The sequence below is a fragment of the Canis lupus genome, chromosome 27, assembly GCF_011100685.1.
Source record: "Canis lupus familiaris isolate Mischka breed German Shepherd chromosome 27, alternate assembly UU_Cfam_GSD_1.0, whole genome shotgun sequence".
Classification (NCBI taxonomy): Eukaryota; Metazoa; Chordata; class Mammalia; order Carnivora; family Canidae; genus Canis; species Canis lupus.
In genome coordinates this window covers 19450794-19477239 of record NC_049248.1, presented here as the reverse complement: position 1 = coordinate 19477239, position 26446 = coordinate 19450794, and the positions used below count along the sequence as shown (strand labels likewise).

Here is a 26446-nt window from a genome sequence, read left to right as displayed (position 1 = left end):
AAGAATCAGTCTTCCTTTTGTTTTTCCCTTTTCATATTCATCTTATAGAATCTATGTCTTGAGATACCTCAATTATCATATGTATGATTAGCATTCCCAACTGACTACAGAACTCCAATCTGGCAACAGAGCAACAGAATGGCACCTCAAGTTCTTGTCTCAAACTTCCTTTTAGAATTGTCATTGTCACTTCTCACTGAACACTGTTAACATTGAACTCACTGTCTTCACTATAAACTCGTCTGTATGAATGGCACTAATTCCTCAAGCACTGGATTTCAAAATCTTGACCGCCTTACTTCTTCCTCATGTCTAATCAATAACATCTGACACTCTCTGATTCATTTTTATGCAGTAGTTCCTGCAGCAATCCTTACCGAGTAAGTGTTGACAAAGCAGTTATAAAGAAAATTCACATATGTCCAAACATGTTCTACACTCTGTCAGTTGAGACTCTAACTCCAGCTTTTCCCCTTTCCTCCCTTTGCACTTCTAAAACCTTACTCAATACTGAAGGCTCCTCAGATAAGAACGCCAAAAAATAGTTTTACTAGATAAAATAAATAAATAAATACTCTGTTCCACCTAAACTACTACTACATTTTGTTTATATATTTAATTTTACACTTATCAGACTGCCTTATATGCAGATATCTATTCAAGAATTGCTCTATTTCCAAACATAACTTGTGAGCTCTTGGAATGCAGTAGCCTTGTCAACTCAGTTTCTCTTAAAGACTTAGACCTACCATAGTGCTGTACACAGAGTAAGTGGCTAAAAAGTTACTGTCTTCAATTAAACTAAACTGAGATGGGGTTTGAGTATTGGTAAATTATTAAGAAATCTGTATTCAGATGCGGTCGGCCTGAAATTCCTTTGGATGGCTAAAAGGCTTTAGACATATTATCTAAGGAAATAATAGCAAGATAAGGGATCAATGATCTAAAACATAAATACAGTGTCTTTTCCCCCTCAGTGGGTAATTAAAATTAGATAAGAAGTTATTACCTAATTTGTTTATCTGAAATTTCAACAGTTTTTCTTGTAGTTACTGTTTTTAGTTTTCGGTGTATGTTTTTTGCTTTTTATCTTGACAATTTTTATCTAAGTTGAGGAATCAAAGTGAGACAAAGGTATACATATTGAAAATACTTATTCAGCTAATGAAAAGTCTAAGACAAACTTTGATGTCGATAATGGTATTTCATGCAAGAATGTTCTAATGAATGCAGTTGCTTTTCAGAATCATCTCAGGCTTTCCAATATGATCAAACATTATTTAGCTATATGTGCAATATCTGGAATTTAAATTTTTTTCACTCTGAGTTTATGTTTAAATTTAACACAAGCAATATTGTGTTTTTATGATTTTTTTATTCTAATTTATAATGACAGAGGGACAAATCCAAACCTGAAGATACATTATATTCAAATAGGTCATATGGGTTACAAATGTCAAGATTTCATTCTTTTTATGGTTAATATTCCATTGTGTATATGCATTTATTTATGTATACATACACATATGTAATATATATTTTATTGTATATATTCACATATATATATAATGACATGGATGGAGCTAGAAGATATTATGCTAAGTGAAATGTCTGTAAGGGAAAGACAAATACCATAAGATTTCATTCATAAGTGGAATTTAAGAAACAAAACAAACCAGCAAAGGAGAGGGGGAGAGAGAAACAAACTAAGAAACAGACTTGAGAGAATAAACTGATGGTTACAGGGTGTGGGTAAGGGTGAAATGATGGGGATTAAGGAGAACATTTGCTGTGATGAGCACCCACTAGATATTGAATGGAAGTGTTGAATTATAATACTGTTATCCTGAAACTAATATTATACTGTATGATAATTAATTGAAATTTAAATTAAAACTTGAAAAAAACCCAAATGAGTCATATGAGTAAATAATACTTAAACAAACATATATAGCACTTTTTGCATATCAAAATTTTTTGGTGGCAACAATCAGGAACTGTTGAATTTCTTGTGCTCATCTTTAGTTTTTAATTGGTTTGGAACCACAAAGCCTTTACCATACATTCACCATTTCATTCCCAATCTTGCAGCAAATTCTGATTTAAAATATTGCAGGTGTGTACAGAGAGAGCAGGTGTGACAGAGGAAACGGAGAAAGGGAAGTAAGAGTGAAGGAAGGCAAGACATAAATTCTTTGGGACAACTAACTTAATTGGACTGGTTTATATTATTTACTAATCAAGTTTGTAATGGATGAAAATAAAACCATGGCTATTAAAATCTCAACTAAAAACAACTGATTGATTGGGTTTTATTTTCACAGGGACCTAAATTAAATAACTACCAGGCAAACTTAATGACAGCACTGGTCCACATCAGTTTTGTAAAACACCTAGGAGAATCTCACATTTCACAATGAACTCTCATGTACAATATTGCATATTCAACTTTCTTTCTTTTTGGCCATATTTTTGGGTAGCAAATAGAAAGTGCAAGCAGGAGAGGTAAAAATGTCCCACCCACTCAATTTTTTATTTGGCTGTCTACAGACAAGTAAACCCACAGGCTGCTAGGATATTAAAGATTTTCATCTTTCTTCACAAAATACTCCAGGAGGACAGAGAATTTTCTTAGTGTAAAACTCAGCCCTTATTCTGTCAGGCAAAGTAATTATGGAAGCAAAACAAATCCACATTTTCTAATTAGGTCATTAAAAAGCATAAATGCGTCATGGAAGCTTTTCCCCTTGCCTAAGACATAAAGTAAGACAATGAAAACAATCTGGTAATATAGAAAGGTTCAGAATTTGTTTCTTTTCAAAAATAATAGGTCCTTTCATCTTTCTATTTCCCTAAGACGAAGACAGTTAATTTAGAGACAAAATCTGTAATTAGTTCAGGGTTTACTTTGATTATGTTTCAAAATATTTAACCAAAAACAGGAAGATAGAGAAAAAAAGAAAATACATAGAAAAATTATCAAAGGAAGTGAATAAAAGCAAGAGAGTGGGTTGCTGATCAAAATGTATTGTGCAGAGACAAGATGAATATAAAATCTACATTCATATAAACAGAACCAATCTGGGATACCAGAAAGCTCTCAGGAAGAATATACAGGCATCTGCCTTTGGGATTTGAAACCAGACTTTAATCACAGCTAACTTAAATAAAAACAAATGGCATGATTATTTGCCTCTTCCTCTCTCTACTTGTTATTGCTTGAGTTTTAGAAGACTCAAGCATGGCTCAAACTGTTAAGAAACAAAATGCAGAAAAAAAAAAAAAAAAGGAAAGGAAAACAAACTTACCTGTGATCCTCTTGGCCCTCGTTTCTGGTCCCATTCTGAATGCCCCATGAGCTGTAAATAATATAATAATTATCGTAAATTCAATGATATTTATTTTATATGGCAAATATTTTTACTCTTTCTTCTAAAGAATTAAGTTTTTGAAATCTATGTTTTAATATGAATGTATTAAATAGCTATCATGAATAAATTAACATACAAAGTAATAATAGCTTCTGGTTTGATAGTTAATTATTTCAACTAGTAGTTGTTTTGAAGGTATTTAATATCACTGTGTGATAAAAAGAGTCTGCTAATATACAGCTTTATGGTTCTTTGTCAGGAACATCCTATAGACATGTTAACTGGAGTTAAGCTTTTTACATGCCATTAAGCTTCTAATTTAAGAAAATATGCTAAATAAATCATTAGTATAGGTTAATTCACTGTCATGAATGGTAACGATGAGAAGGCCAAAATATTTCAATCATTTTTAGTTCTGTTTTGATATCACAAAAATATGAGAGTTCTAAGGAGTCAAATGATTTAATGTGAAATACTCCCCCCAAGGTCACAAAATGTAGATTTTCAGGAAAAAAGACACATTATCAAGCTAGGCCATAATTGTCATAGCTCTAAGCTACTTTGCTTACAAAGCATGATATTTATTAGTTGAAAATAACATTTAACCAGAATATACAAGATGTTGACCAAGAGAAATAAAATTCCATTCATCTGTCCAGTACACTTAGTACTCGTATGTCCCAATGGAAGAGCTCCCTATCTCTAATAGGCTAGCATACAAACAAGACAGATTATTCAACTTATTAATATACCTTACAGCTTTTCTAGACAACAGCAATGCCTCCTTAGTACATATAATAAAAAACTGTTCATAAAAGCAACAAAAAAGTAATATGTTTTTCCACATTACCAAGAAATGTTTGATAACCATGCACAGAAAATGGCAGGACCTTACTGATGGCCATACAATGTTCCTGATTAAGAAGACTGAATTCGGGGATGCCTGGGTGGCTCAGCGGTTTAGCGCTGCCCTAGGCCCAGGGTGTGATCCTGGAGACCCAGGATCAGGTCTCATCTCCGGCCTCCTGCATGGAGCCTGCTTCTCTCTCTGCCTGTGTCTCTGCCTCTCTGTGTGTCTCTCATGAATAAATAAATAAAATCTTAAAAAAAAAAAAAAAAGACTGAATTCGATAAAATTAAGTGTTCAGGTCTATCCACACAAATTTATAGGTTTAACCCAATCTCGATCAAAAGTTATTTATATTCGATTAGGAAACTGAAAAAACCAACTACATAAATTTGATCTGAGAGAATAAACTGATTTATAAGAATCAGAAAATATTAGAAGAGAGTAATACCCTACTCAGTTATTAAAACATGCTGTAAAATTTAACTCAAGTTATGGAACAATGATTTAAGACTCAAAATATACTGGGACACCTGGGTGGCTCAGTGGTTGAGCGTCTGCCTTTGGCTCAGGGCATGATCCCACGTCCGGGGATGGAGTCCCACATCAGGCTCCTTGGGAGGAGCCTGCTTCTCTCTCTGCCTATATGTCTGCCTCTCTCTCATGAATAAATAAATAAATCTTAAAATATATATATATATAATATATAAATAAGTGAAATGTAGTGGACAGTTGTGAAAAGAACTCAAGTACATACAGCAACAAAATAGTAAAAAGAAAATATAAAAATCAATGAGTATCTGATGAATTAGTCAAGTGGAGGAAAAAAAAATAGAGTCTTCAGAAAAAAAATTAGAGCCGAATCTTCTAAGACACACAAATATAAATTCTAGGCAGATAAAAAGACATTTAAAGGTGAAATGGTAAGTATAAAATAAAATCCAGGCAAATATTTAGACTATTTTCAAATATAGAAAAGATTTTTTTATGATAGTCACACGCAGAGACAGAGAGAGAGAGAGAGGCAGAGACATAGGCAGAGGGAGAAGCAGGCTCCATGCACCGGGAGCCCGACGTGGGATTCGATCCCAGGTCTCCAGGGTCGCGCCCTGGGCCAAAGGCAGGCGCTAAACCGCTGCGCCACCCAGGGATACCTAGAAAAGATTTTCCAAACTAAACAACACACACACACACACACACACATACACACACACACACACAGAGGATTATGATCCAGCTACATAAAACTTCAATGTCCATACAAATGTCACACTAGCAAAATATTTCCATGAAATTGCAGGTAAAAACTAGTATCTTCAGTACTCTAAGAGCGCTACAAATCTGAAAGTAGGGTACCTGGGTGGCTCAGTGGGTTAAGCATCTGCCTTCAGCTCAGGTCATGATCCCAGGATCCTAGGATGGACTCCAGATTCAGGGTCCCTGCTCAGCAGGGAGTCTGCTTCTCCCTCCCCCTCAGCCCCTCTCTACCACTTGTGCTCTCTCAAATAAAGAAACAAAATCTTTTTTAAAAAAGAGGTGAAAAGAATGCAACCCTAGCAAATAATCAGAATAAAGGATAAAGACAGTTTACAAAATTAACATCAATAATCAATATTGGGCAAATGTTTTATCTGAAGTGAAAAAAATTAAATATAAACAATAACAAGACATGATTCTTGCCTATTAGCAATCTGATCATGTTGAATATTTGGTAGAATTTAGAGAACTAAGTATGCATATATATTGCTAGTATGTAGTGTATAGATATATACACACATATATAATTTACACACATAAATACACAGACATGTATACAATATATAATCAATTTTAATACATACTGCATACTCTTAAAAATTCATACCCTTTGAACTAGAAAATGTAAAAATTCAGTAATTACGTGTCAATCACTGTGTTATCCAACAAAAAGGGAACTACGCTAAATTAGAATACAAAAAGATTATAATATAGCATTTCGACTTTGGCTTTCAAGGCCTTTTTACAAAATTACACATGAAATGCTCATGGTATAGTAAGTGAAAAATATAACAAAGCAATTTTAAATTACTCATTTTTAATAAGATGATCAATTATTATAAGCCTTGGAATCGGTGAAATGATTTAATTATAATTTGGCTAGCATACAACTTTGGGTAAATTAGCCCTGATAATCATCATATAAAATTTAATGCTTAGATAGTTGATATTTCTTTAATGCGTTATTTTTTTTTAAATTTCTGCATTTAATGGCATTACATCTGCTAGTAAATATTCATTAATACTTATTTAAAGTTGATTATATAAAAGTTAAAACACTAATCAACTAATGAAATAGTCTGATTTAGAGACGTATAAATTAAGACCATTTAATGGTTTAAATTGGTTGTTCACTAGAATTATCAAAAATCATCTTGACATTTTTCAATCACCTGTCTTATTTAGACCTTAGGAATACTTTTTGTCAATAATAGGAAGAAAAAGAAAATAACAGTAAGATGGGGTGCTTATTTGTTCTGCTTGTTTAAACAGATGATAAGCTTGAATAGGATGCTGTTAGAGTAAAATAATTTTTAAGCAGAAGGGTTATCTTCTCTCCCTCGTTGTATCTAAATCTTCAGAAAATAATAATTTATACAAGACTGTTACGACTATTATTCTCTTACTAATGAGTTTCAACTAATGGAATAACTTAGTAAATTCTACTATTATGAGTACAGCAGTAAAAACAGGTAAATAAACCATAAACAAGATTTATAATCCACAATATATTGACTTGGAATATTTGATAATGACAGGTAGTGAGTCAAAAAGATAACATTTCTCCAAGATCAGAACTAAAATAAGAAAAGCACAGATTTCACTGTCTTCTACCATTAACAATGTTAAAAAAAAAAAAAAAAAAAGATGACTTCTAGTATGAGAACAAAAACTTTCAAAATGTAGATTCATTTGGGGGATCACTTAGTACAGAAAAAGAAGATAAACCTGATCATTATAAGCCAGAACTTACAAACCTCCAAATGTTCACTCTCTAAATCTCATTTTTTGAAACATAACATAGCAAAATTTGCCAAATGTGTTATATATGAATCAGAGAGATTTATTTCCTGGCATTATACAATAGACTAATGAGAGCAATTTAGGATAAAGGCATTCTATTTTATTCTATTATTATATATTTATATTATATATTAATATCATTATTATACTTAAAAGTCTGAGTGACCAGCCATGTGTATTTCAAAATGTATTTTTAAACGCCATTACTACTTTTTTCAAAGTAATGAAATTATTGAAATCTACATGCTATGTGAAATAAAATCCAAAAAGCAATAAACTCTGAAATGATAAGCAAGATACCATAATGTTCTATATTCAATAGAAAGAGAGTCAAAGGAAATTCAACAAGATTTTTTTCTCTTTGAACTTGAGGAAATCATACAAAGGCTCTGTTTTTAAATGAAATAATATGAAAATAAATTAAATAATCTGAATAAAAATTTAACATTAATAATTTTAGTGTTGAATATATGGGGTTTGTTATAATATTCTCCATAATTTGTTTTTTAAGGGCAGAAAAAGATGGTGGGGGCTGCTGGACAGTTTCAGGGCTCCACTCTCTCTGTGATTATTGCGTACCTGGCACCGATGGGGGTGAGGTAGGGAGTAGGGAGGTTGAGCACAGGATAGCACATGAATTTTTATCTTATTTGTACATAGAATTTATCTTACTGTCATAATAGCACTGTCCTTAGATCATGGACCAAAGACTAAAATAACCACAATGTTTTCACTATCCTTTTAAAAACATCATCCATCGTGTGATAAATTGCCTGACTTACTTAATACTATAGAGTGCTTAAATTAAAATGAAGCATTTGGCCACAGGTAAGTATTCCTGTTAAAGCAGAACCACAGGGCTAAATGTTTTAGGAAGTACATAGACACCTCACTAGCCCCACTCTCCTGACTAATGATTATGACAAATAAAAAAAAAATTGCTTAGTCATAATAAATAATGAAAAGGACACTTGTACAATGAAGTCAGTGAATTTCAGAATTTCAAACTGATGTTGATGAGATATCAATGAGAAAGTCAAAACATCCTATGAATCAAACAGGTAGGATTAGTATAAAGTTACAGATGACAAGAGTAGGTATTTGACACTTTGAAGGGCTTAGATAAAAGACAAAAATGGGTCATGGACCTTGAGGAACAGAAGCAGAAATTATAGGTATTTTTTTCTTTTTGCAATTGAATTCATCTGGGCTCAACTTTCAAGACAAATGAATAGCAGCATGATACCCAGATCATTCTGGGAAAAGAGACAGAAAAAGTTCATTAACATGGTATGATACCTTTTCTGGAGAAGGAATGCTTATGATTTTATTAGTTATATAAAGTTTCTAGAAATGTAAGAGAAAGAGATACTAAGACTGGAAAATGAAAAAAAAAAAAAAACAGGATATCCAAACATATTCTATTTGATAAAGAATATATGCCTGCTTAATTCAGGAAGAAAAAAGATTGTCTCTCACCTACAAAAACTATCTTCTGAACTATTTAACTATGATTACTCCTCTGGGAAAAGGCATTTTAATAAGAAGGGGGGATATAGAGGTTACAAACGTTATGCCTACAAATGTAAAACAAAAAAAAAAAAAAGAAATTCCATCTGATGAAGGAATTCTCTTTTTAAAGAAGAGTATCTTTTTTTTTTTCCCCAGCTCTCATTAATCAAGATAGGCAAAATGAAGACCTTTAAATGTATTTCTAGGAAACAAAGTATACTTCCTTTAAAAGAAACACAATCTGTTATTTAAAGCATTTTGAAAATCCTAACTTCCTTGACACAGAGTCATTTTCATCCTTATGGAATCAATTCTTCTTTTATTTTTAATAATACATTTCTACATCACAGCCTTCAGCTAACAGTATGCTACACAGTACTTAGTTCCAAGGAAAACAAAACTGCTGCCAAACACCAAATTTAAAAAGTTCACAGGAGAAAGCAAAGGATAAATCAGCATGGAAACAAAATGGTTCCATCCAAGCAGAGGTATTTTTAATAATAGCATGAGAAATGCAGATAGTCAAAAGTATACATTCCTGTAGGTAAAATACTTTCTTGTTTCTGTATTTTAGTCTCCCATTATTTTCTGTTTGTTAATGTAAAAAAGAATGCCTTTTAGGGGGTTCATGGGAAGAAAAATTTCACCATAACTATTATTGAAAAGAGATGAAAAAGCTGTAGAAGAACCATGAGAGGTAAAAAGAAAAATCTTTTGCAAGTACTTAAAGAGGCGAGGGGTTTTACGTAAGATAAAAGGTAACAGTGCAAAGCAAGAGTAACACTGTCATCCTCACCTTCCTCTCCAGAAAACCATTCTTCTATTCCACCTGTTGAAAATTACTACAGCATATTTTTGAAAACATAAAAATAATAGATATACACTGTAATATATACTATTATATATAGGTACACTATATATACTACATATGGTACATGTAAGGATATAAAAGTTAATCCATAACCTCCTTTTCATTGCATCATTTATTCATTAAATAAATCTTTAACATATATTTATTGTATACCTATTATGTTCAAGGAGCTGTTCTAGGCACAACCTACACACCAATGAACAAACCAAGATGCATATCTGATCACCTGGCTCTTACGATTCTAGCAAAAGGAGACATATAATACATGAATAAACAAACCAGGTAATGATAAAGCTACACAGAAGCTTACAGTGAAGGATGGAGAATCAGTGGCTAATGGCAGGTAGGGGCTGGGTATAGGGCTGCTTTCATACAACTAGAGATTGGGGAAGTCCTTTCTGAAGAAGTGACATTTTTCTGAGAGAACTGTATAAAGCGAGAGTTGTACACAGATATCTGGGGCAGAGGCTCGGCACACAGATGAAACAGAAGATAAAAAGATCTGGAGACAGGAGCAGAAGTGGTTAATTTGAAGAGAAATAGAGTATCCTTAAGCTAAAATTTTAAAAAGGGTTGGATCTTTTTAACCATAGGTATATATTTGGTGTTTACTCCCTTCCTCTGGTATGGAATAATAATCAAAAAGTTAATCATTTGCTCCACTAATTAGAAATGGCAAAGTACATTCTGTAGAGCAATAGGGGACCAGGAATTCTCTCTTCTCCAAACTCTTCTTCAATTTCATTCAAATCAACAAAAAATTATGGAATGGTTCCCACACTCCCCAAGGGCGTCCTTAGATTAGCTATATCACATAGCACAAATTTGTCTTCCCTTTATACATTTTTTCAAGAGCCATAAAATACGTAAGAGCAGGGCTGCCTTTTAACTCCATTAACTAGGAAAGGCATGAAACATTCAATATGATAAGCAAATTAAAGCTTGTCTTTACCATTAGCATGTTCCCTTTGGATTCTTTCCCTGGCAAACTCATTTTTATCATCTCTTCACTACTTATTTATGCTTTCTCTCTCCAGGATTCTATGTGGGAAGATGGCCTCGACTGCTCACTACCCTGCCCACAAGGTCTCCTAGATGGCAGTGCCCTGGCCTGAGAAGCTCTGTGACCGCCTCCACAACCTCAGTTCCTGTCTAGTCCTATTAAAGGGAACTGCTCTTAACCCTTTATGCTTTATTTTCCTCTTGTTATTAACAGAGCTAAGAAGTTCAAGATGATACTATGCTCTGCAGGAAAGGGACACCGAAATCTTTATTGGATTTGGGCCTTAGGCCAAAGGTGTTAACAGAATCCCTAAGGCTCCCACACACTGTTCCCCAGCCCTGCAGACTCCTTCCCTATGGTTCGGGGCATAGAAAGGCCTAGTGCAGGAGATACTGACAAAGATTTAGCCTTCTTTTATAATTAAATTTACAAACTGGGAGACTCCCTTAGCCTCCTTTGGGTAAAACAGATAGGACTTATCAGCAGCTTCGGTTCTTATCCACAGCCTCCTTGCACTGCCACCACTTCATCACATCACCCACACCGCAAATCCATCCCACTCTGTGAGGTATGAGCCAGTGATGGAGATACTACCAAAGATTTTAGGGGGAGACAGACATGGTTACATTACACAAAATATTGCAAAAAGCCACAAAAATATTCATCAGATACATCCAAATATTGGTTGAAGGGGAACTGGGGAGGTGAGGACAGTTGTCACCACTGCTTGCCCTTTACTCTTAGGGTGGGGCAAGGGAAGGAAGTCTTTTTCAGCTTATTGGTCCTAGCCTTTCATGCCTCAAGGATCCTAAGGATCTTTCTTAGGATCGAAATACGTTTTTTTTCCCCCCCCCTGAATAATTTAGCTTTCTCCTATTCTCCTCATCTTGAATCTTCAGACAAATTAGCAGGAAAAAAAAATTTTTATAAAGATTCTCTAGAAACCTTAGCATTGAAAGCCTGGAAATAGTAAAGCACTGAATGACTGAAATGAAGGGATTTTTTTCTTCACAGTTGCTAATAACTACCTAAATTCCATCCACTTGGCACAGAATAAATCCCTGATCCTGACTCTTAGCGTTCCAATCTAGTATAAACTTCATAAACACAAGGGAATGAGAAGACTTCAAATAGAAAGAAATCCAAATATTCTGGAGTTTGAAATCTCAGCCTTTACTGCAAATCCTTCATCTATTTCTGATAATTATGATGTTCCTACACTCTGATTGTGTTTCCATAATTCTATTTCTGTCTGTTATCACAATGACGATCATTACCCTAAACCTATGTGTAGCCACTGATGAATCAAACCTTCCATTATTTTTACGTATTACATCTTGACTATCTTGATTACATAAATTTTGGCACTCTTAATAATTTCCATTTTTGGTACTACTAATAATGCAATCACGTCAGTCTTGTGCTTAAAAAGTGCAACTCTTAATAAAGAAACAGCAATAAAGTAAAATAAGCTTGTGAAATTCTGCAAAATAGAATTCTACTTAGATAGTCTCAATATATACTAGCATTGTTAAAGTTTGAGGAATTCTTAAACAAAGGAACATAATTCAACTAAACATTTCCAAAAGTATTTGATCATAGAATACTTTTGTTGCAAAAAGGATTAATAGGGGCGCCTGGGTGGCTCAGTCAGTTAAACGTCTGCCTTCAGCTCAGGTCGAGATCCCAGGGTCCTGGGATCAAGCCCCAAATGAGGCTCCTTGCTCAGTGGGAAGTCTCCTTCTCCCTCTCCCTCTGTGTGCTTGCTTGCACTCTCTCTCTCTCTCTCTCAAAGACATAAACATATCTTTAAAAAAATCGAAATATTAATTTTCTTTGAAACATTCTGAGAAACTATTTTTTACAGGTTTCTAAATGCTTTTCTTATGCATTATTTTCATGTACTTTATATAATCACATATAATCACACAATTTTTCCTACTGTATTACTTTCAAACAATGAGGAATTACTGAGTCCCATCTGAATATCACATCTTGAGCAATGAAGTATACTTATTGGTAAGAATAAAGAAAAGGATGTGGGAGTTGATTTGTCTTCATGGAACTCATGGTAGTAATGAATATGACAGATTTATTTCTCTAAAATCCATTTTCCACTCTCTAGTCTCAACCTTATTTGAAAACTGTGGAACAGGGGCACCTAGGTGGCTCAGTGGTTGAGCATCTGTGTTTGGCTCAAGTCATGATTTTGGGATCCTGGGATGGAGTCTCATATTGGGCTACCTGCAGGGAGCCTGCTTCTCCCTCTGCCTAAGGTCTCTGCCTATCTGTATCTCTCATGAACAAATAAAATCTTAAAACAAAACTGTGGAACAAGAAAAAAACTTAATTTTTCAGAAAATCCTATGTAAATACTATAAATTAATCATACTTTTATTTCCTTTTTTTCCAAATTTTTATTTAAATTCTAGTTAGTTAACATATAGTATAATATTGGTTTCAGGAGTAGAATTCAGTGATTCATCGCTTACATATAATACCCAGTGCTCAATGGGTGATGGGTATTAACCATATTTTTATTTTTTTAAAGAGTTTATGGATTTATTCATGAGACACACACAGAGAGAGGCAAAGACACAGGCAGAGGGAGAAGTAGGCTCCCTGCGAGGAGCCTGATGTGGGACTCAATCCCAGAACCCCGGGATCATGACCAAGCCAAAGGCAGCTGCTCAATCACTGAACCACCCAGGTGCTCCTTAACCATACTTTTAAATTTTGACTATAGAATGACTTCAAAATGTATAGTAAATTATGTCTCAGAGTAAATACCAAATTCTACTAGTACGTCTCTTTAGTGCATAGTATTCATTGCTATATTCATACCCTCATTCATTTATTCATACACCTTTTCAACAAATATTTATTGGGTACCCACAATAACCTAGAGCCCCATGCTCTATGTAAACATAACAAATGTTGATATTGCCAAGCCAGAGGCAACACAGGATGCTGAAGTACCTTCGGAACTATTAACAAATTGCAGCACAGTGGTAAACACACGGGTTCTAGGGGGATGCTTGACTGGTTTAAATCTCACATCTGACATGATATTCAGTCTTACTAGACACATGATCTTGGAAAATTTAGTTAAAAGTTTCTGTGCCTCAGTTTCATATCATTAGAATTCATATAATAGCATTTAATTCATGTGGTTTGGGGGAGAATTAAATGAGTCATTACATAAAGAAGGCTTAGTATAGTAGTAGTAAGGACCACTCATTAAATGTTAGCTATTATTTCTATCACCATTAATAATTATATAATATTATTTAGGTGCTATTACATTCTGATTTTTTTAAAAGTATAATTCACATGATATATATGGTTACTTTCTATTAAACTAGAATGGAAGAAACCCAGCCCTTGACCCATGCCAACACACAATTTATAAAATCTGATCAAATTCACGAATAAAACAAAACTTTGTGCATCATGCCTCATGGTAACATAACACACATGCATGACCATGGAGTCTATAGAGTTAACTGCATCAGATTCAGATTTATTTTCTGTGTAACAACTGGAAAATCTAAACTGTGCCATTACAACATTACTAGGTCCCCTTGGTGGTGCGTGCAGTAAGGACAATTCAGATGGTTTACCCTTCCTGAGTCATAAAGAGTAGCAAAAAGCTGAGAACCACAAATAACAAAGGCTTGAAAAGATCTGCTAGGTAAAAGCTATGCTAATGTTTCTTCAACCTGGAAAAAACCTTCAGGTATATCATCTACTAATTGGAAACACAAATTTCCAGTGTGAGTGATAGTTAATGCCCTGAAAAAACAAGCAAACAAAACAAAACAAAAAATCCATGGAAATATCCCTAAAATGATCACAGTAAAAAGGGTTTAACTTTATGAGCAACAAAACAAATGCATTTTTCTTGTAAAATAGTCAATAGGCATTATGGCCTAAAGTGATTAACTTTATCAGTTTTACTTCAAGTGAAACCCGAATTTCTGGGCAACCTTAAATGTGAGTATAAATCTGTATCTTACAGTTTGTTGAACTACCTCTTGGATTATTTTTGCCAAGTTGTGTAACTGAACAGAAATCTTTAAAAACAGGGGTGTTGTTTATTATTTCCAGCTCTTTACATGACATTTTTAGTCTGGATCATGCTAATATGTCTCAATTTCCCCATATACATTCAGATTCCATTTATATAATGCTTCCTGAAAGGACTCATTCAATGTATGTTCCCTCCAAATTATTAAAAGTCAGTCAAATCCACCAGGGCAACTTCATAAAACTAATCTATAAAATTGATCTTTACTTAGAAGAAAAATTTGGAAATCCTAGGGAAAATAGCAAAATCCAGAAATAATCTCAGTTGTAGCAAAAGCTTTAACTCAACATTCATGAGGTCTTGCATTGGATATTTTCAGGGGCTTTCCTCCCTTTTTTAAAATCAAACATTTTTATGTATTGTGTGTGGTATAAACAACATACACTTTCTTTAATGTAAAAGCAATAAAATTAACAGTGTTTACTGAAAAAGTGGGAAAATTACTCTGATCCCCAAATAGTTTAACAGTTGTGGACCTATAAAAATATAGTTATATTACTACTTAGTTTTTAAGCCCTATGTAACAACAAAACAAACTAAATCAGAAAAATTCTCCACTTACACTATCTTTCTTAGAAATGGTTTTAAAAGTCAATAGCATGACTTTTAAAAATAAATCTCAATTCATGTTACTTAAAAAATTGAACTCATTTTAAGTCTTATAAATGACATAAAATATTGAATTAATTTTTTACAACTTCCTCTCAATGTGAAAGTGACATTTTTCCAAAAATGCTTTTGTGAATTTTTAAAAGTCTTATTCTAAGCCATGTTTCTCATTAGTGCCAAAAAACTTCAGCAAAATGACATAACTCCCAACATTTTCCAAGCTACTTCCTCCTCATCAAACAGCTTCACTTTGGGGTTGGCGAGAAAAGGACAGATTCCCTTAAGTGGCAGAGACAATATATGCCAACTCCATTACACGTCCCTTGGGTTTCTTCTTTTTCCTCTGAACTTGGCATAGCCAAAATTACTTTAGTTCTACTTTCTGCAATTAGTAAGTTTTAACAAGACATGTCCATTTTGTCCTCAAATTCTTAAATGTTGTTTGAAAAAATTTATTATAAGGCCAGGATATATTCTCTTAGCTCAAGTGTAAGGTAGCACAGATATCTACATCCTCAATTTTCACCCACCCCTCAATTCTTCTTCATGCCTCCAAGAGCCATTTGATATGTTGAAAGTAATTTCACGTGTTTATTTATACCGCAACCAATGTTCTTTTCACTTAAAAAAAAGTTTTCTTGGAAATTTCTTCCCTTTGGGGATATATTACGTGGGTCACTAAGGATAAAAAAAGAAATTGGAATATAAGATGTTGTGGTAAGAAAAAGGGAAGGAGGAGAAAGAAGGAATATAGTATGATCTAAAGTTCTTTGATGTAATGAGCTCTTTGCATTTCAATCTTTATGAACTGAATTACGAATTTACTAATTTTTTTTCTATTTTATGAGTTGTAGAGTATTACAGATGCAAAAAGAATGACCACACTCTTCTCTATCTCGATCTTCTTAATTCAAGTACTAGAGCAGAGAGACTTACTTGCCTCTTTCCTTTCTTTCTTCTTTAGTGTTACTATATGCCAGAGCCTCTATTAAAGGCAAAACATAGAAAAAAGCGGAAGGACTAAAAAAGTTAATTTGGAGAGGAGAAACACAAGTAAATAGATACACAGCTACCTAACAATGGCTGTTAAAAACAAACAAACGAACAAACAAACATCATTCCGGGTTGTAGAAGACAAAGTCTGATTGATACATCAATTTACCACTGACCTCATCAATTTGGATAATAGAGATTCCTGCTTTTTAGATTATTTATATAAATTGAAAACTTTCTGGATATTTTTTTGGGGGGAGGACATCTTAAAAGAAGTATACAATAAATTCTTGTTTTATTAAACACATTTTCTTTGCTTCCAATAATAACTGGGAGTATGAAAGATTTTACCAAGAAACATGTTTCAATATAAATTGTGATTTAGAAACAGGGGAAGGGATGGACTTTGACAAAATATTTGTATATTGTTGTCACGTCATAGCCAGCCTTCTTTAATGAAATTGCCACAGAAAATTCTTTAGCTCTCATCCTTTGTTGAGAAATTTAAGGATTAGAACTGTGGAGTTCAAAAATGAGCAGAAAGTCACATTTGAAAATTGAAAATTATTGTCATTTATGATTTAACAGGATGATTTTCCTGTTAGCCTATGTTTCTTCTTTTTTGGACGTGGTCCTGAGGGAATGATTGTTCTCCTGCTGTTTCTGGCTGCAGGGTGTGTGCAAAATGCCCAAGATTATACCCTTGGAAGGGTAGACTCTGGAGTCAAATTTCTTGAAATCAAATCTCTATGTCACTCTTCATAGATTTATCCATCTGGGTAAGTTATTTTATCATGTCTAAGTTTAGTTTCCTCATTTGTAAAATGAAGATGATAATATTAACAACTTCACATGATTTTTATGAAGATGGGATAACCAGTATAAAACCATGCAACTGGCAACTTAATTATTTTATAATTAAATCTGAACTCACTGCTATAATCACAAGGTTTTTAATATGATTTCCTATGCCTAGAATGAATGCTCCCATTTCATTGATCCATTCCTTCCATATCCATTCATCCAATGATAATAAATATATATTGAGCACCTACTCTCAGCCAGGCTTAGTAATGGGCACCAGGGTTAGGGAGTAAACATAGAAAGCCAGACATGCATTCTGTCTTCCTCTGTTACTCTTCAGCATGACCATTTGTTTCCTGTACTTGCTACAATATGAAATTATCTTGCCTATTCATTTCATTACTTGTTTATTGTCTATCTCCCATTCCAGAAAGTGGGTTTGAGGATCGCAAAAATTTTGGTCCTAATTTCTATGTGTCCTGTGCCTGGTACAAGTTAAGGGACTCAATAAATATTTTTTTTTTACAGAATGACTGACAGATTTTCCCAGAAAATTAAATAAGGGCAGTCAACTAGACAGAAATTTAAATAATGAGTTTAATAAAAAATTCTATAGCTGTGAATCCTTTGTCTTCAGTTTCATTCTCCCTAGAGTTCTCTTGCTCTAAAATGGCATCTTGTGAAATACATAAGTTCTCAAATTATTTTTATAGGTAATTTATATTTATTAAAATACGTATTATTTCAGTTTTAAGATTCTGTGGCATCTCTTGATGGAAATGTAGGCATACCGAGTTGCTGTTAAGGTTAAGGGTGCAAACAAAAGTATATAAGTACCCCTGAAACTAATGTAACATTGTGTGTCAATTATACTCAAAAATAAAAAATAATCAAGAAAAAGAAAAACAAAAAGAGTACATAAAATAGTAAAGAACCTTTGTCTCTTCATTCTAACTCAGAATCTTGTCTTTCTTTGCTTGCCTTAGGTGACTAAAGACCTCTAGTCGCCCATATCATATACATCTTTTCCCTTCTTCACACAATCCCTATTTTCATAGACATGGCAATGCACCCAACTTAAAAACTACATTTCCTGACCTCCCCTCCCTTACAAATCAGGCAGCCAGTCTTGACCAATGAAATATAAGCAGAAGTTATTATATGAAGCTTCCAAGAAAATTCTTTAAAAGAGGAAACTTGGCTAGCTCGCCTCTTTTGCCCTCTGCCTTCCGATTCTTCCTGCCTGGAAGGGGTATAGGATTCTGGAGATGAAGCAGTCATCATCTGAAACAAAATGACCATGAGGGAGGGACAATTGCTTCTGCCTCAACATCCTGATGCCATGAAAATGCCATTATTGAGTTTTATTTTATTTTTTAAAGATTTTTATTTATTTATTCATGAGACACACACACACACACACACACACACAGAGAGAGGCAGAGACACAGGCAGAGGGAGAAGCAGGCTCCATGAAGGGAGCCTGACGTGGGACTCGATCCCGAGTCTCCAAGATCATACCCCGGGCTGAAGGCAGCGCCAAACCGCTGGGCCATCGGGGCTGCCCTTGAGTTCTATTTTAGCAAACATGTACAAGCACAACCTTCCTCTCCCTCTCTCTCTTCCTCTCTCACCCCCGCTCCAGCTCTCATGGAAGAGTAACAATAATGAAAAGCAATTAATATATACCGGCAAAGGCCTTGGAAATGGATGAGAAACATCCACATATATTAACTGCCTTTGGATTTACTCCAAAGCAAAATCATAACATGCTAAACTATAAGACTGGTACACAGAGGAATAATTTACATCATTAGTTTGATTTTCATTATGTATATGACATATCAAATGTAACTTCATGAAACATAGAATTTAACTTGTGGATGTCTCAGTTCCCTTAGTTGCCATATACCTGGATCTTGAGTAAAAAAAAAAAAAAAAAAAAAAGACTTACTACTTAAAAACAACAACAACAAAAAAAGACAAATGCCCATAACAATGAGAACTATGTAAAACCAGTTTGGAGAGGAGATTAAAACAATGTTTCTGGAGTATGCTTTGCAGAACCTGTTATTAACAGTTGTTTCAGATTTAAAAAATAATTAAAACATTTTAGAAATGGTAGTCTAGACACATGTTATTTTTAATATCAAACTTCACATGTCCTTTAATATTACAACCTCTGAGAAATAAAGCAAATGAATTTCTCAATATTCTCAATTTCTCAAATATGTTCTACCTTAGAAATTGAAGTCATTTCTCATAGATCATATGTACCTTAGGAGCACTATTTGTGAAACAGTGAAGAATTTTGTTCTTCACACATTTATAGTTTCAATTTAAAAAACTAAGGATTTCAAAGAAGAACAATCACCAAAGACCAAAAATAGTTGATTCCTTTTATAAGAAAAGTCTAGAACAGGCAAATCAGATCCATAGAGAGAGAAAATAAATTAGTGGTTGACTAGGGTTGGAGGTGGTAGGGAGAGAAGCAGAAATGGGAAGCAACTACTGATGGATATGGGGTTTCTTTTGGAGATGATAAAAATGTTCTGGAATTAGTGGTGATAGTTGTATAACTCTGTGAATATGTAAAATTAATGAATTATATACTTTAAATGGGTACATTTTATGGTATGTGAATTATAGCTCAATAAAACTATTTTTAAATAGGCATGCGTATTTCACACTGAAGAAGCTCCTTAAGGCAAAATTATAAGCATTAATCATCTCTACTTAAGTTTGACATTTGCTGCTAAAAATATTGTGGAATACAGTAGAGGATTATAACTTATGTGTAAGATATTTTAGCTGTATTAAACAGTAAACATAATCAAATATAAGTAAATATGTCTAATTCCTAATAGAAATTGGTAAGTACGTGCATGGTATTGTTATTCCTATTACCGGCTACTCTGGAAATATTTAGGAAACTTTCCACTTATACTAGTTCTACCTGCAGAGCTTGAACCAAATGGAGATTTTGTTAAGTACTTACAGTGTTTTTATTTCTATATTGGCTCCAGGAGTAATTCTCCACTGAAGAGATACAATATCTGACATTTTGGGATTTGTTATTTTAAACTGTGGTTCACACAGTAGCTTTCGTTTTCCTTTTCTCTGTGAGCAAAACCCTTCTCAAAATATTTGAGTGTCAGTTACAACATTAACATAGATATTTAAAACATTTCAATAATCTTGTAATTCTTCTCCAAATAATTAATGTTTTGACCACTATATGACCTTCCATGTATATTAATATCAATAACCACATTAACTGATATTATATGCCAAGAGCTGTTGGATACTTTGTGTACAATGAAGACAGATGGAATTCTGGCCATTTCATTCCAAAAAAGGAGAAAGAAGCACAAGCAATTAAAATAAAACAGAAGCACACATTTGTTTTTCCCACTTGTGGTTGAGTCCTTACTGTGTGCCAGGCATGCATTAAGTATTTTCTATGCATTATTTCAAAAATCTTCCAAATAATCCCCCTGGAGTAGTATCATTTCCCCTCCCATAAATGATCGAACTAGGACATACAGAGAGCTCTTTATTATGTGGATTCTGCAAAGGTCCCACAGCCAGAATATATACACAGGAAGGTCTGCCTTTGAAACACAAGCTCTTACCTCTACATTGTACTCCCCACATATCATGAATTAATCACAAATACAGAAGCAATGAATTCCTCCCTGAGAGATAGGGGGCAACAGTGAGGGCTGAACTAAAGATAGGATGTAAGGTTTGGATTGGTTTTTAAAGTATGCATAGGCGATTGCCAGGGATAGGAGAGAATTCTAGGTAGTTTGGGGTCAAGATACAGAGACTGTTATAACATAGAGTTAAAGGTTCATAGTATATTTTAAAGGGAAAAGGAAACATAAGACATTTTAAGAATTAGATGAACATATTTGTGCTTACACAGACGTATAATATAGTTGCAGATTGAGTGATGGGGCAATTTGTAGGCAGGAAGATTGATGGCAAGATCTCTTAGAAGACCCTACTAAACATGGAATGAATGTAACATTTTGAAATTAAAGTTCATACTCATCCCCTTATTCCCACAAGGAAATGCCTAATCATTTCAAGGTACATTTGTGTTGAAATATGAGCATCTCACCCTTTCACATTCAAAGATTAAGGCCATAAAATATTCATGATCAATGTTTCCATCTGAGATTGTAATTGTATCAACAGGTATAATTAACCAAAGAAAATTAAAGCCTAATCAACTAGAAACCCAACAAAAGGAGACAGAGAATTGACAACTCAGTAGAAAGGAGGTGGGGGGGGATCTTAAATTACCTACTTAAAGGAAGAAAAGTCTAAGTCAACAGCAGCCTGAGCACCCTTTAAGGGTCCTTGAGCCGGAAAGTAGATCTAAAGGTCTAGAATAGTTGACAAGCACTCAGATTTCCATTTTTTTTTTTTTTAATTACACAGATCATTGTAAGGGCTTGTCCCACTCAGGACATTGCACTTAAATTATAAATGTAAATTTGAACAAGAAGATTCTAAAAAATTAATGATATGTATTACCCATTCAAAGTAGATTATATGTCATCACTGGAGAGACCAAAAGGGTAGGGTAGCCCTGGGAAGAGTAAAGCATGGAAGCCTTCAAGAAGTCAAGGATACACATGCTTTGATGAGGAGACCTATAAAACATATGTACTTATTCACTAATTGAACACTTATTGAGCACTTGCTAACTGCGGGATGCTGCATTACATAAGAGAGATAAGAAGCGGAGAGTCCGAGTTCCTTTAAGTCTAGAGGAAAAGAAAACATGTAAATGAAGAATTAAAATATACTACTAGAATCCTTAAAATATCTGTTCCTCAAAGACAAGAAAGGTTGCATAAACCATTTAATACATGTTTGGAAGGCTGAAGAGGATTTTGATAAGAAAAGAAAAGAAAAGAAAGAAAAGAAAAGAAAGAAAAGAAAAGAAAAGAAAAGAAAAGAAAGAAAGAAAAAGAAAAGAAAAGAAAAAGAAAAGAAGAAAAGAAAGAAAAAAATAAAAGAAAAGAAAGAAAAGACACTCCTAACCGCCACAAAAAATCACGCCATCCCAACACCCCTCCCCCCCCCTGCCCTTCCCTTCCCCTTCCCTCCCTTCACTTCCCTCCCTTCCCTTCCCTTCCTCCCTTGGCCCTGCCCTTCCCGTCCTTCCCTTCCCTCCCTTCCCTGCCTTCCTCCCTCCCTTCCCTTCCCTCCTCCTCCCTCCTCTCCCTCCCTCCCGCCCTCCCCCCCCTCCCCCTCCCTCCTCCCCCCTCTGTCTTTCTTCTTCCTTCCGCCCTTCCTCCCTCCTCCTCGTCCCTCCTCCCGAAAGTGAGTTCCCGGTGTTGGCATCATCCCAAATGATCCCACTGGCAAATGCTGAGAATTTGAAAGCAAATGGATCATTTGTTCAGGAAAAGACGACAAATTCATTGATGGCCTGTGCTTTGGATGCACTAAAAAAAGGGGTGGCAAATTTTGGAGAGCCTGATAAGGCAAATTTTGGAGAGCCTGATAAGAACGTGGAATATTTATCCAAGGGTTAAGATAGTCACTGTTTTGTTCAGATTTATTCTTTAGGAAGATATCATCTAAGACTGTATAATAGACCGGGCAGATGAAGGTGGGAGCCAGCATGAAGACCAGCTAAGAAACAATTCTATAATCTGGGCAAGAGATAAGGAGGATCTGGGATGAGGTAGAGACAACAGGAATAGAGGAGATGAGGAAGAGGGAGAGAGATTCCTGAGGTGGAATTTTATTTACTCAAGGAAGACAAATAAGGCAGCTTCAGAAAAAGGCAAATATAATCCATGCACTTTTCCTACCGTACCATAGACATCTATCTTAAAAAAAAGGTAAATTCCATAACGGCAAACCTATTTGCCAATTGCTGAGAATTATTTTTTTACTCAAGATCCAGGTATATGGCAACTAAGGGAACTGAGACATCCACAAGTTATCTTCTGTGTTTAATTCATGAAGTTACATTTGATATGTCATATACATAATGAAAATCAATTGCTGAGCCTAACACCATGTCTATCTGCACTAGAAGTCGCTCCAGGGATCCCTGGGTGGCTCAGCAGGTTAGTGCCTGCCTTCGGCCCAGGGTGTGATCTCGGAGTCCCAGGATGGAGTCCCACGTCGGGCTCCCTGCATGGAGCCTGCTTCTCCCTCTGCCTGTGTCTCTGCCTCTCTCTCAGTGTCTCTCATGAATAAATAAATAAAATCTTAAAAAAAAAAACCTTTTTTAATAAATAAGACACTCCAGACCAATATGAATAGTTTAACTACTTAAATGCTGAAATATTAACATAATAATAGATCATGGACAAAGGGCAGTAATCCAGACAAAACAATAGTATAGCTTGAATTCTAATATCCAGTTAATACCACAATCGTGTTATGTCTGGAAGTTTCCTCTATACAACATGTGACCCTTAATACATTCCTGTAGGCTGATCTGAATAAGGTTTCATAAAGAAACTATTACACAGAAACCTGATAGCCACGTGCCTGCTCAACTCAAATGTTTGTCTCCTGTCACTATTGCTAACATTTACATTAAATGCTAGTCATCTTCCCGTCACATCACTATTTCAATGTGTCGATCTTAATTTGTAAACTCGAGACTAGAGACTTTGTTTTAGTTCATTTTATACCCAACCAGCACTGTTACCTCTTAATAAATGCTACTGACTATGGCTACTTAAAATAACTTCCGAAAAAATTCCAAATATCTATACAGCACACCAACTATGCTGCATTAAATACAAGAGTGACAAATGCCAAGCATCCATCTCTTCATCTTCCTAACTACAGATTTTGCCAAAATTTACCCTTTTTATTTAACACATCTATCATTAATTTTATTGATAGCTGTTATCATTACTTCTATATAGCTTTGTTAAAGAGGACTCCAGATGTGATAATTAACTTGTATTCAGAGAATAGACTAGTAAATAAGCATAAACTGATTTTTAAAATTCCTTAAGTTTCCAATATATTCCAATGTAAGTAAGCAGAAACTAATTTTTAAAAATTCCTTAAAGTTTCCTTCATATTTGGCTATTTGCTACTTACTGGTATTTCTGAGGGGAAAGGCAGGAACTTAAAGGAATAACTCTAACTCATTTAGCAAGATTTTACACAGAAATATCAGACTCGAGCACAGGACACAAAACTTTTTTTATTAACAAGGAAAAGCTCTTATTTCATAGATGCTAAAACAGTATAAAAAATAGAAGCCTAAGACATAGAACAATTTAAAGATCGCAAAGAATTTTCCATGTAAAACAAATCTTATAAGTCTAAGTGTTCAATTAACTTATTAGGTATTTTAGAAAGTACTACTCTTGTCAAAATATTGGTATCTTTTATTTAAATAATGGCCTGATAATTGATAAAAATTCCCTAATAAGGCAACACCATTCAGCGTTCAAAATATTCTAGAGCAATTTTTTCCCCAACAGAACAAATTTCACACGAAGGTTTAACCTTAAGCTCTATTATGTAAGTGACCTTCAGAAATGTATTTGACTTCTCTAAGCTTCAGTTTTAGAGTCAATGGAGATGCTACTTGTCTTAACCATCTCACAGGGATTTTATGATGGAACAAATATGAAAATGGACTCAAAGTGCTTTTTTATTTGATGTAATCATTATGAGTAGGAGAAATCTATTTAATATTGCAAAGCTATTCCTAAAACTATTGACTATGAATTTTGTGAATGTAACAAATGGTCAAGCATCTAGAAATACAGAATTATCTTTAAGATTATTCCTCTTCACATCAAATAAACATTATTTTGCTCTATAACAATGGAACAAAACAAGATAATTGTTTATATTGTGTTATAAACTAACCTGCAAGAATATGGGAAATGTGTTCACATAGATAAAGGTCTTTGTTTTTTCTTTTTTTTAACACAAGAAGTACAGCTTTTGCTGAGGTTAGTAGAACAAATAATGAAACAACTTTGTTTTGGAATGTCAAAATAAATAGAAAAGGGTCTAATAGGATGAAGCTAAGAGGAGAGTTGTGTGGGGATCAGAAATATGTCCTGATAAGGAAAACCCCCATTAGCCTCTGGGAACTTTAGTTTTGGGTGACATTTCGAAGGATTAGGCCTCTAGATTATCATGAGAGTGCTTTTCTTGGCTGAAATCTGAACCAGACAACAATAAATCTCTTCTTATGCTCAGGATACTGATTCTGATTTACTATAAAGTTTTAATTAAACCCAGTCAGAATTTATACTGAATGAGGTATTTAAAAACACACTCACTTTCTAGAGAATGAACAAAGCATTGTGCCAATTAATGTACACAGATGACAAGGCCTGGGGGAGGACTGGATGGATCCATGTTTCATTTTTTAATTTGTCGAGCTTAGTAAGGCATGCACATTTCTCTTTTTAATTTACTATTTAATTTTAACTTGAAAAGAAAGGGTGCGGTTTTTAAATATGATTTCTCCATGACACTAATTCCTAACAAAATGTATTTTACAGTCATTAATCTTGATTTGTAGACTTATAGTCAATCCTTGAGAAATTATATTTGAATTATTTGGTGCTCACATTAGATTTATCTTATAAAATACATACTCTGAGTCTTATTTCCAGTTTCTGGAGAAAGGTGTGCCCATGAGATGTAGTATGGTCAACTTTAGCTGACTCTAATTTCTTGATTACTATGGCTTGTGACACATTTTATAAACTATCATTTCAGCATTCACACTAAGTAAAAGAAAAGGAATAGTGATTAGGGCGTTCTCCAGATTTCATGATCAACTGTAAGACATGTAAGAAATGACTAAAGAACTTTAACCTCCTCAAATTTAATTCTTCAATTTTAGTAAATGAAATCTGAACCCAAAATGAGGTATTAGATTTCAGGAACTTTTTTTTTTTTTTTTTTTTTAATTTCAGGAACTTATAAAGGAAACAATTCAAGGGTAAAGACAGCTGAAAATGGGTAATAGTAAAATGACAGTCCCTTAGAACAATTCACTAAATATGATGTATTTACCTTTATAGGAAAGAAATGAAACTGTTTATTTCCAGAGGCAGGCACCGAGCACTCAGGACTCAGACAGACTGGGTTGCAGGCTTGATCACCTCATTAATTAATTCCCTGTGAGACTATGACCGGTCATCCCTAATGATGTATTTGTTTGCCTGGGCCATGGCAACAAGGTACCACAAACTGAGTAGCTTTGAACAACAGAAATGAGCTATCTCAGAGTTCTGATGGCAAGAAGTCTGAA

At 34.3% G+C, this 26446-nt stretch overlaps 1 protein-coding gene and 1 long non-coding RNA gene across 3 annotated transcripts in view; one reads left to right on the top strand and one right to left on the bottom strand.

Annotated features, from left to right (window-relative positions):
* PDE3A (phosphodiesterase 3A) overlaps window positions 1-26446 on the bottom strand; it is a 316383-nt gene that overhangs the window by 121509 nt on the left and 168428 nt on the right. For both annotated transcript variants that reach the window (XM_038576971.1, XM_038576972.1), the window contains exon 2: window positions 3309-3359. In XM_038576971.1, the coding sequence (XP_038432899.1) occupies window positions 3309-3359 (51 nt within the window). The remainder of the gene's footprint in view (window positions 1-3308; window positions 3360-26446) is intronic.
* LOC111092731 lies at window positions 114-10812 on the top strand. The gene is made up of 3 exons (XR_005379921.1): window positions 114-380; window positions 9829-9943; window positions 10699-10812. It is a non-coding gene; the product is annotated as an uncharacterized LOC111092731 (long non-coding RNA).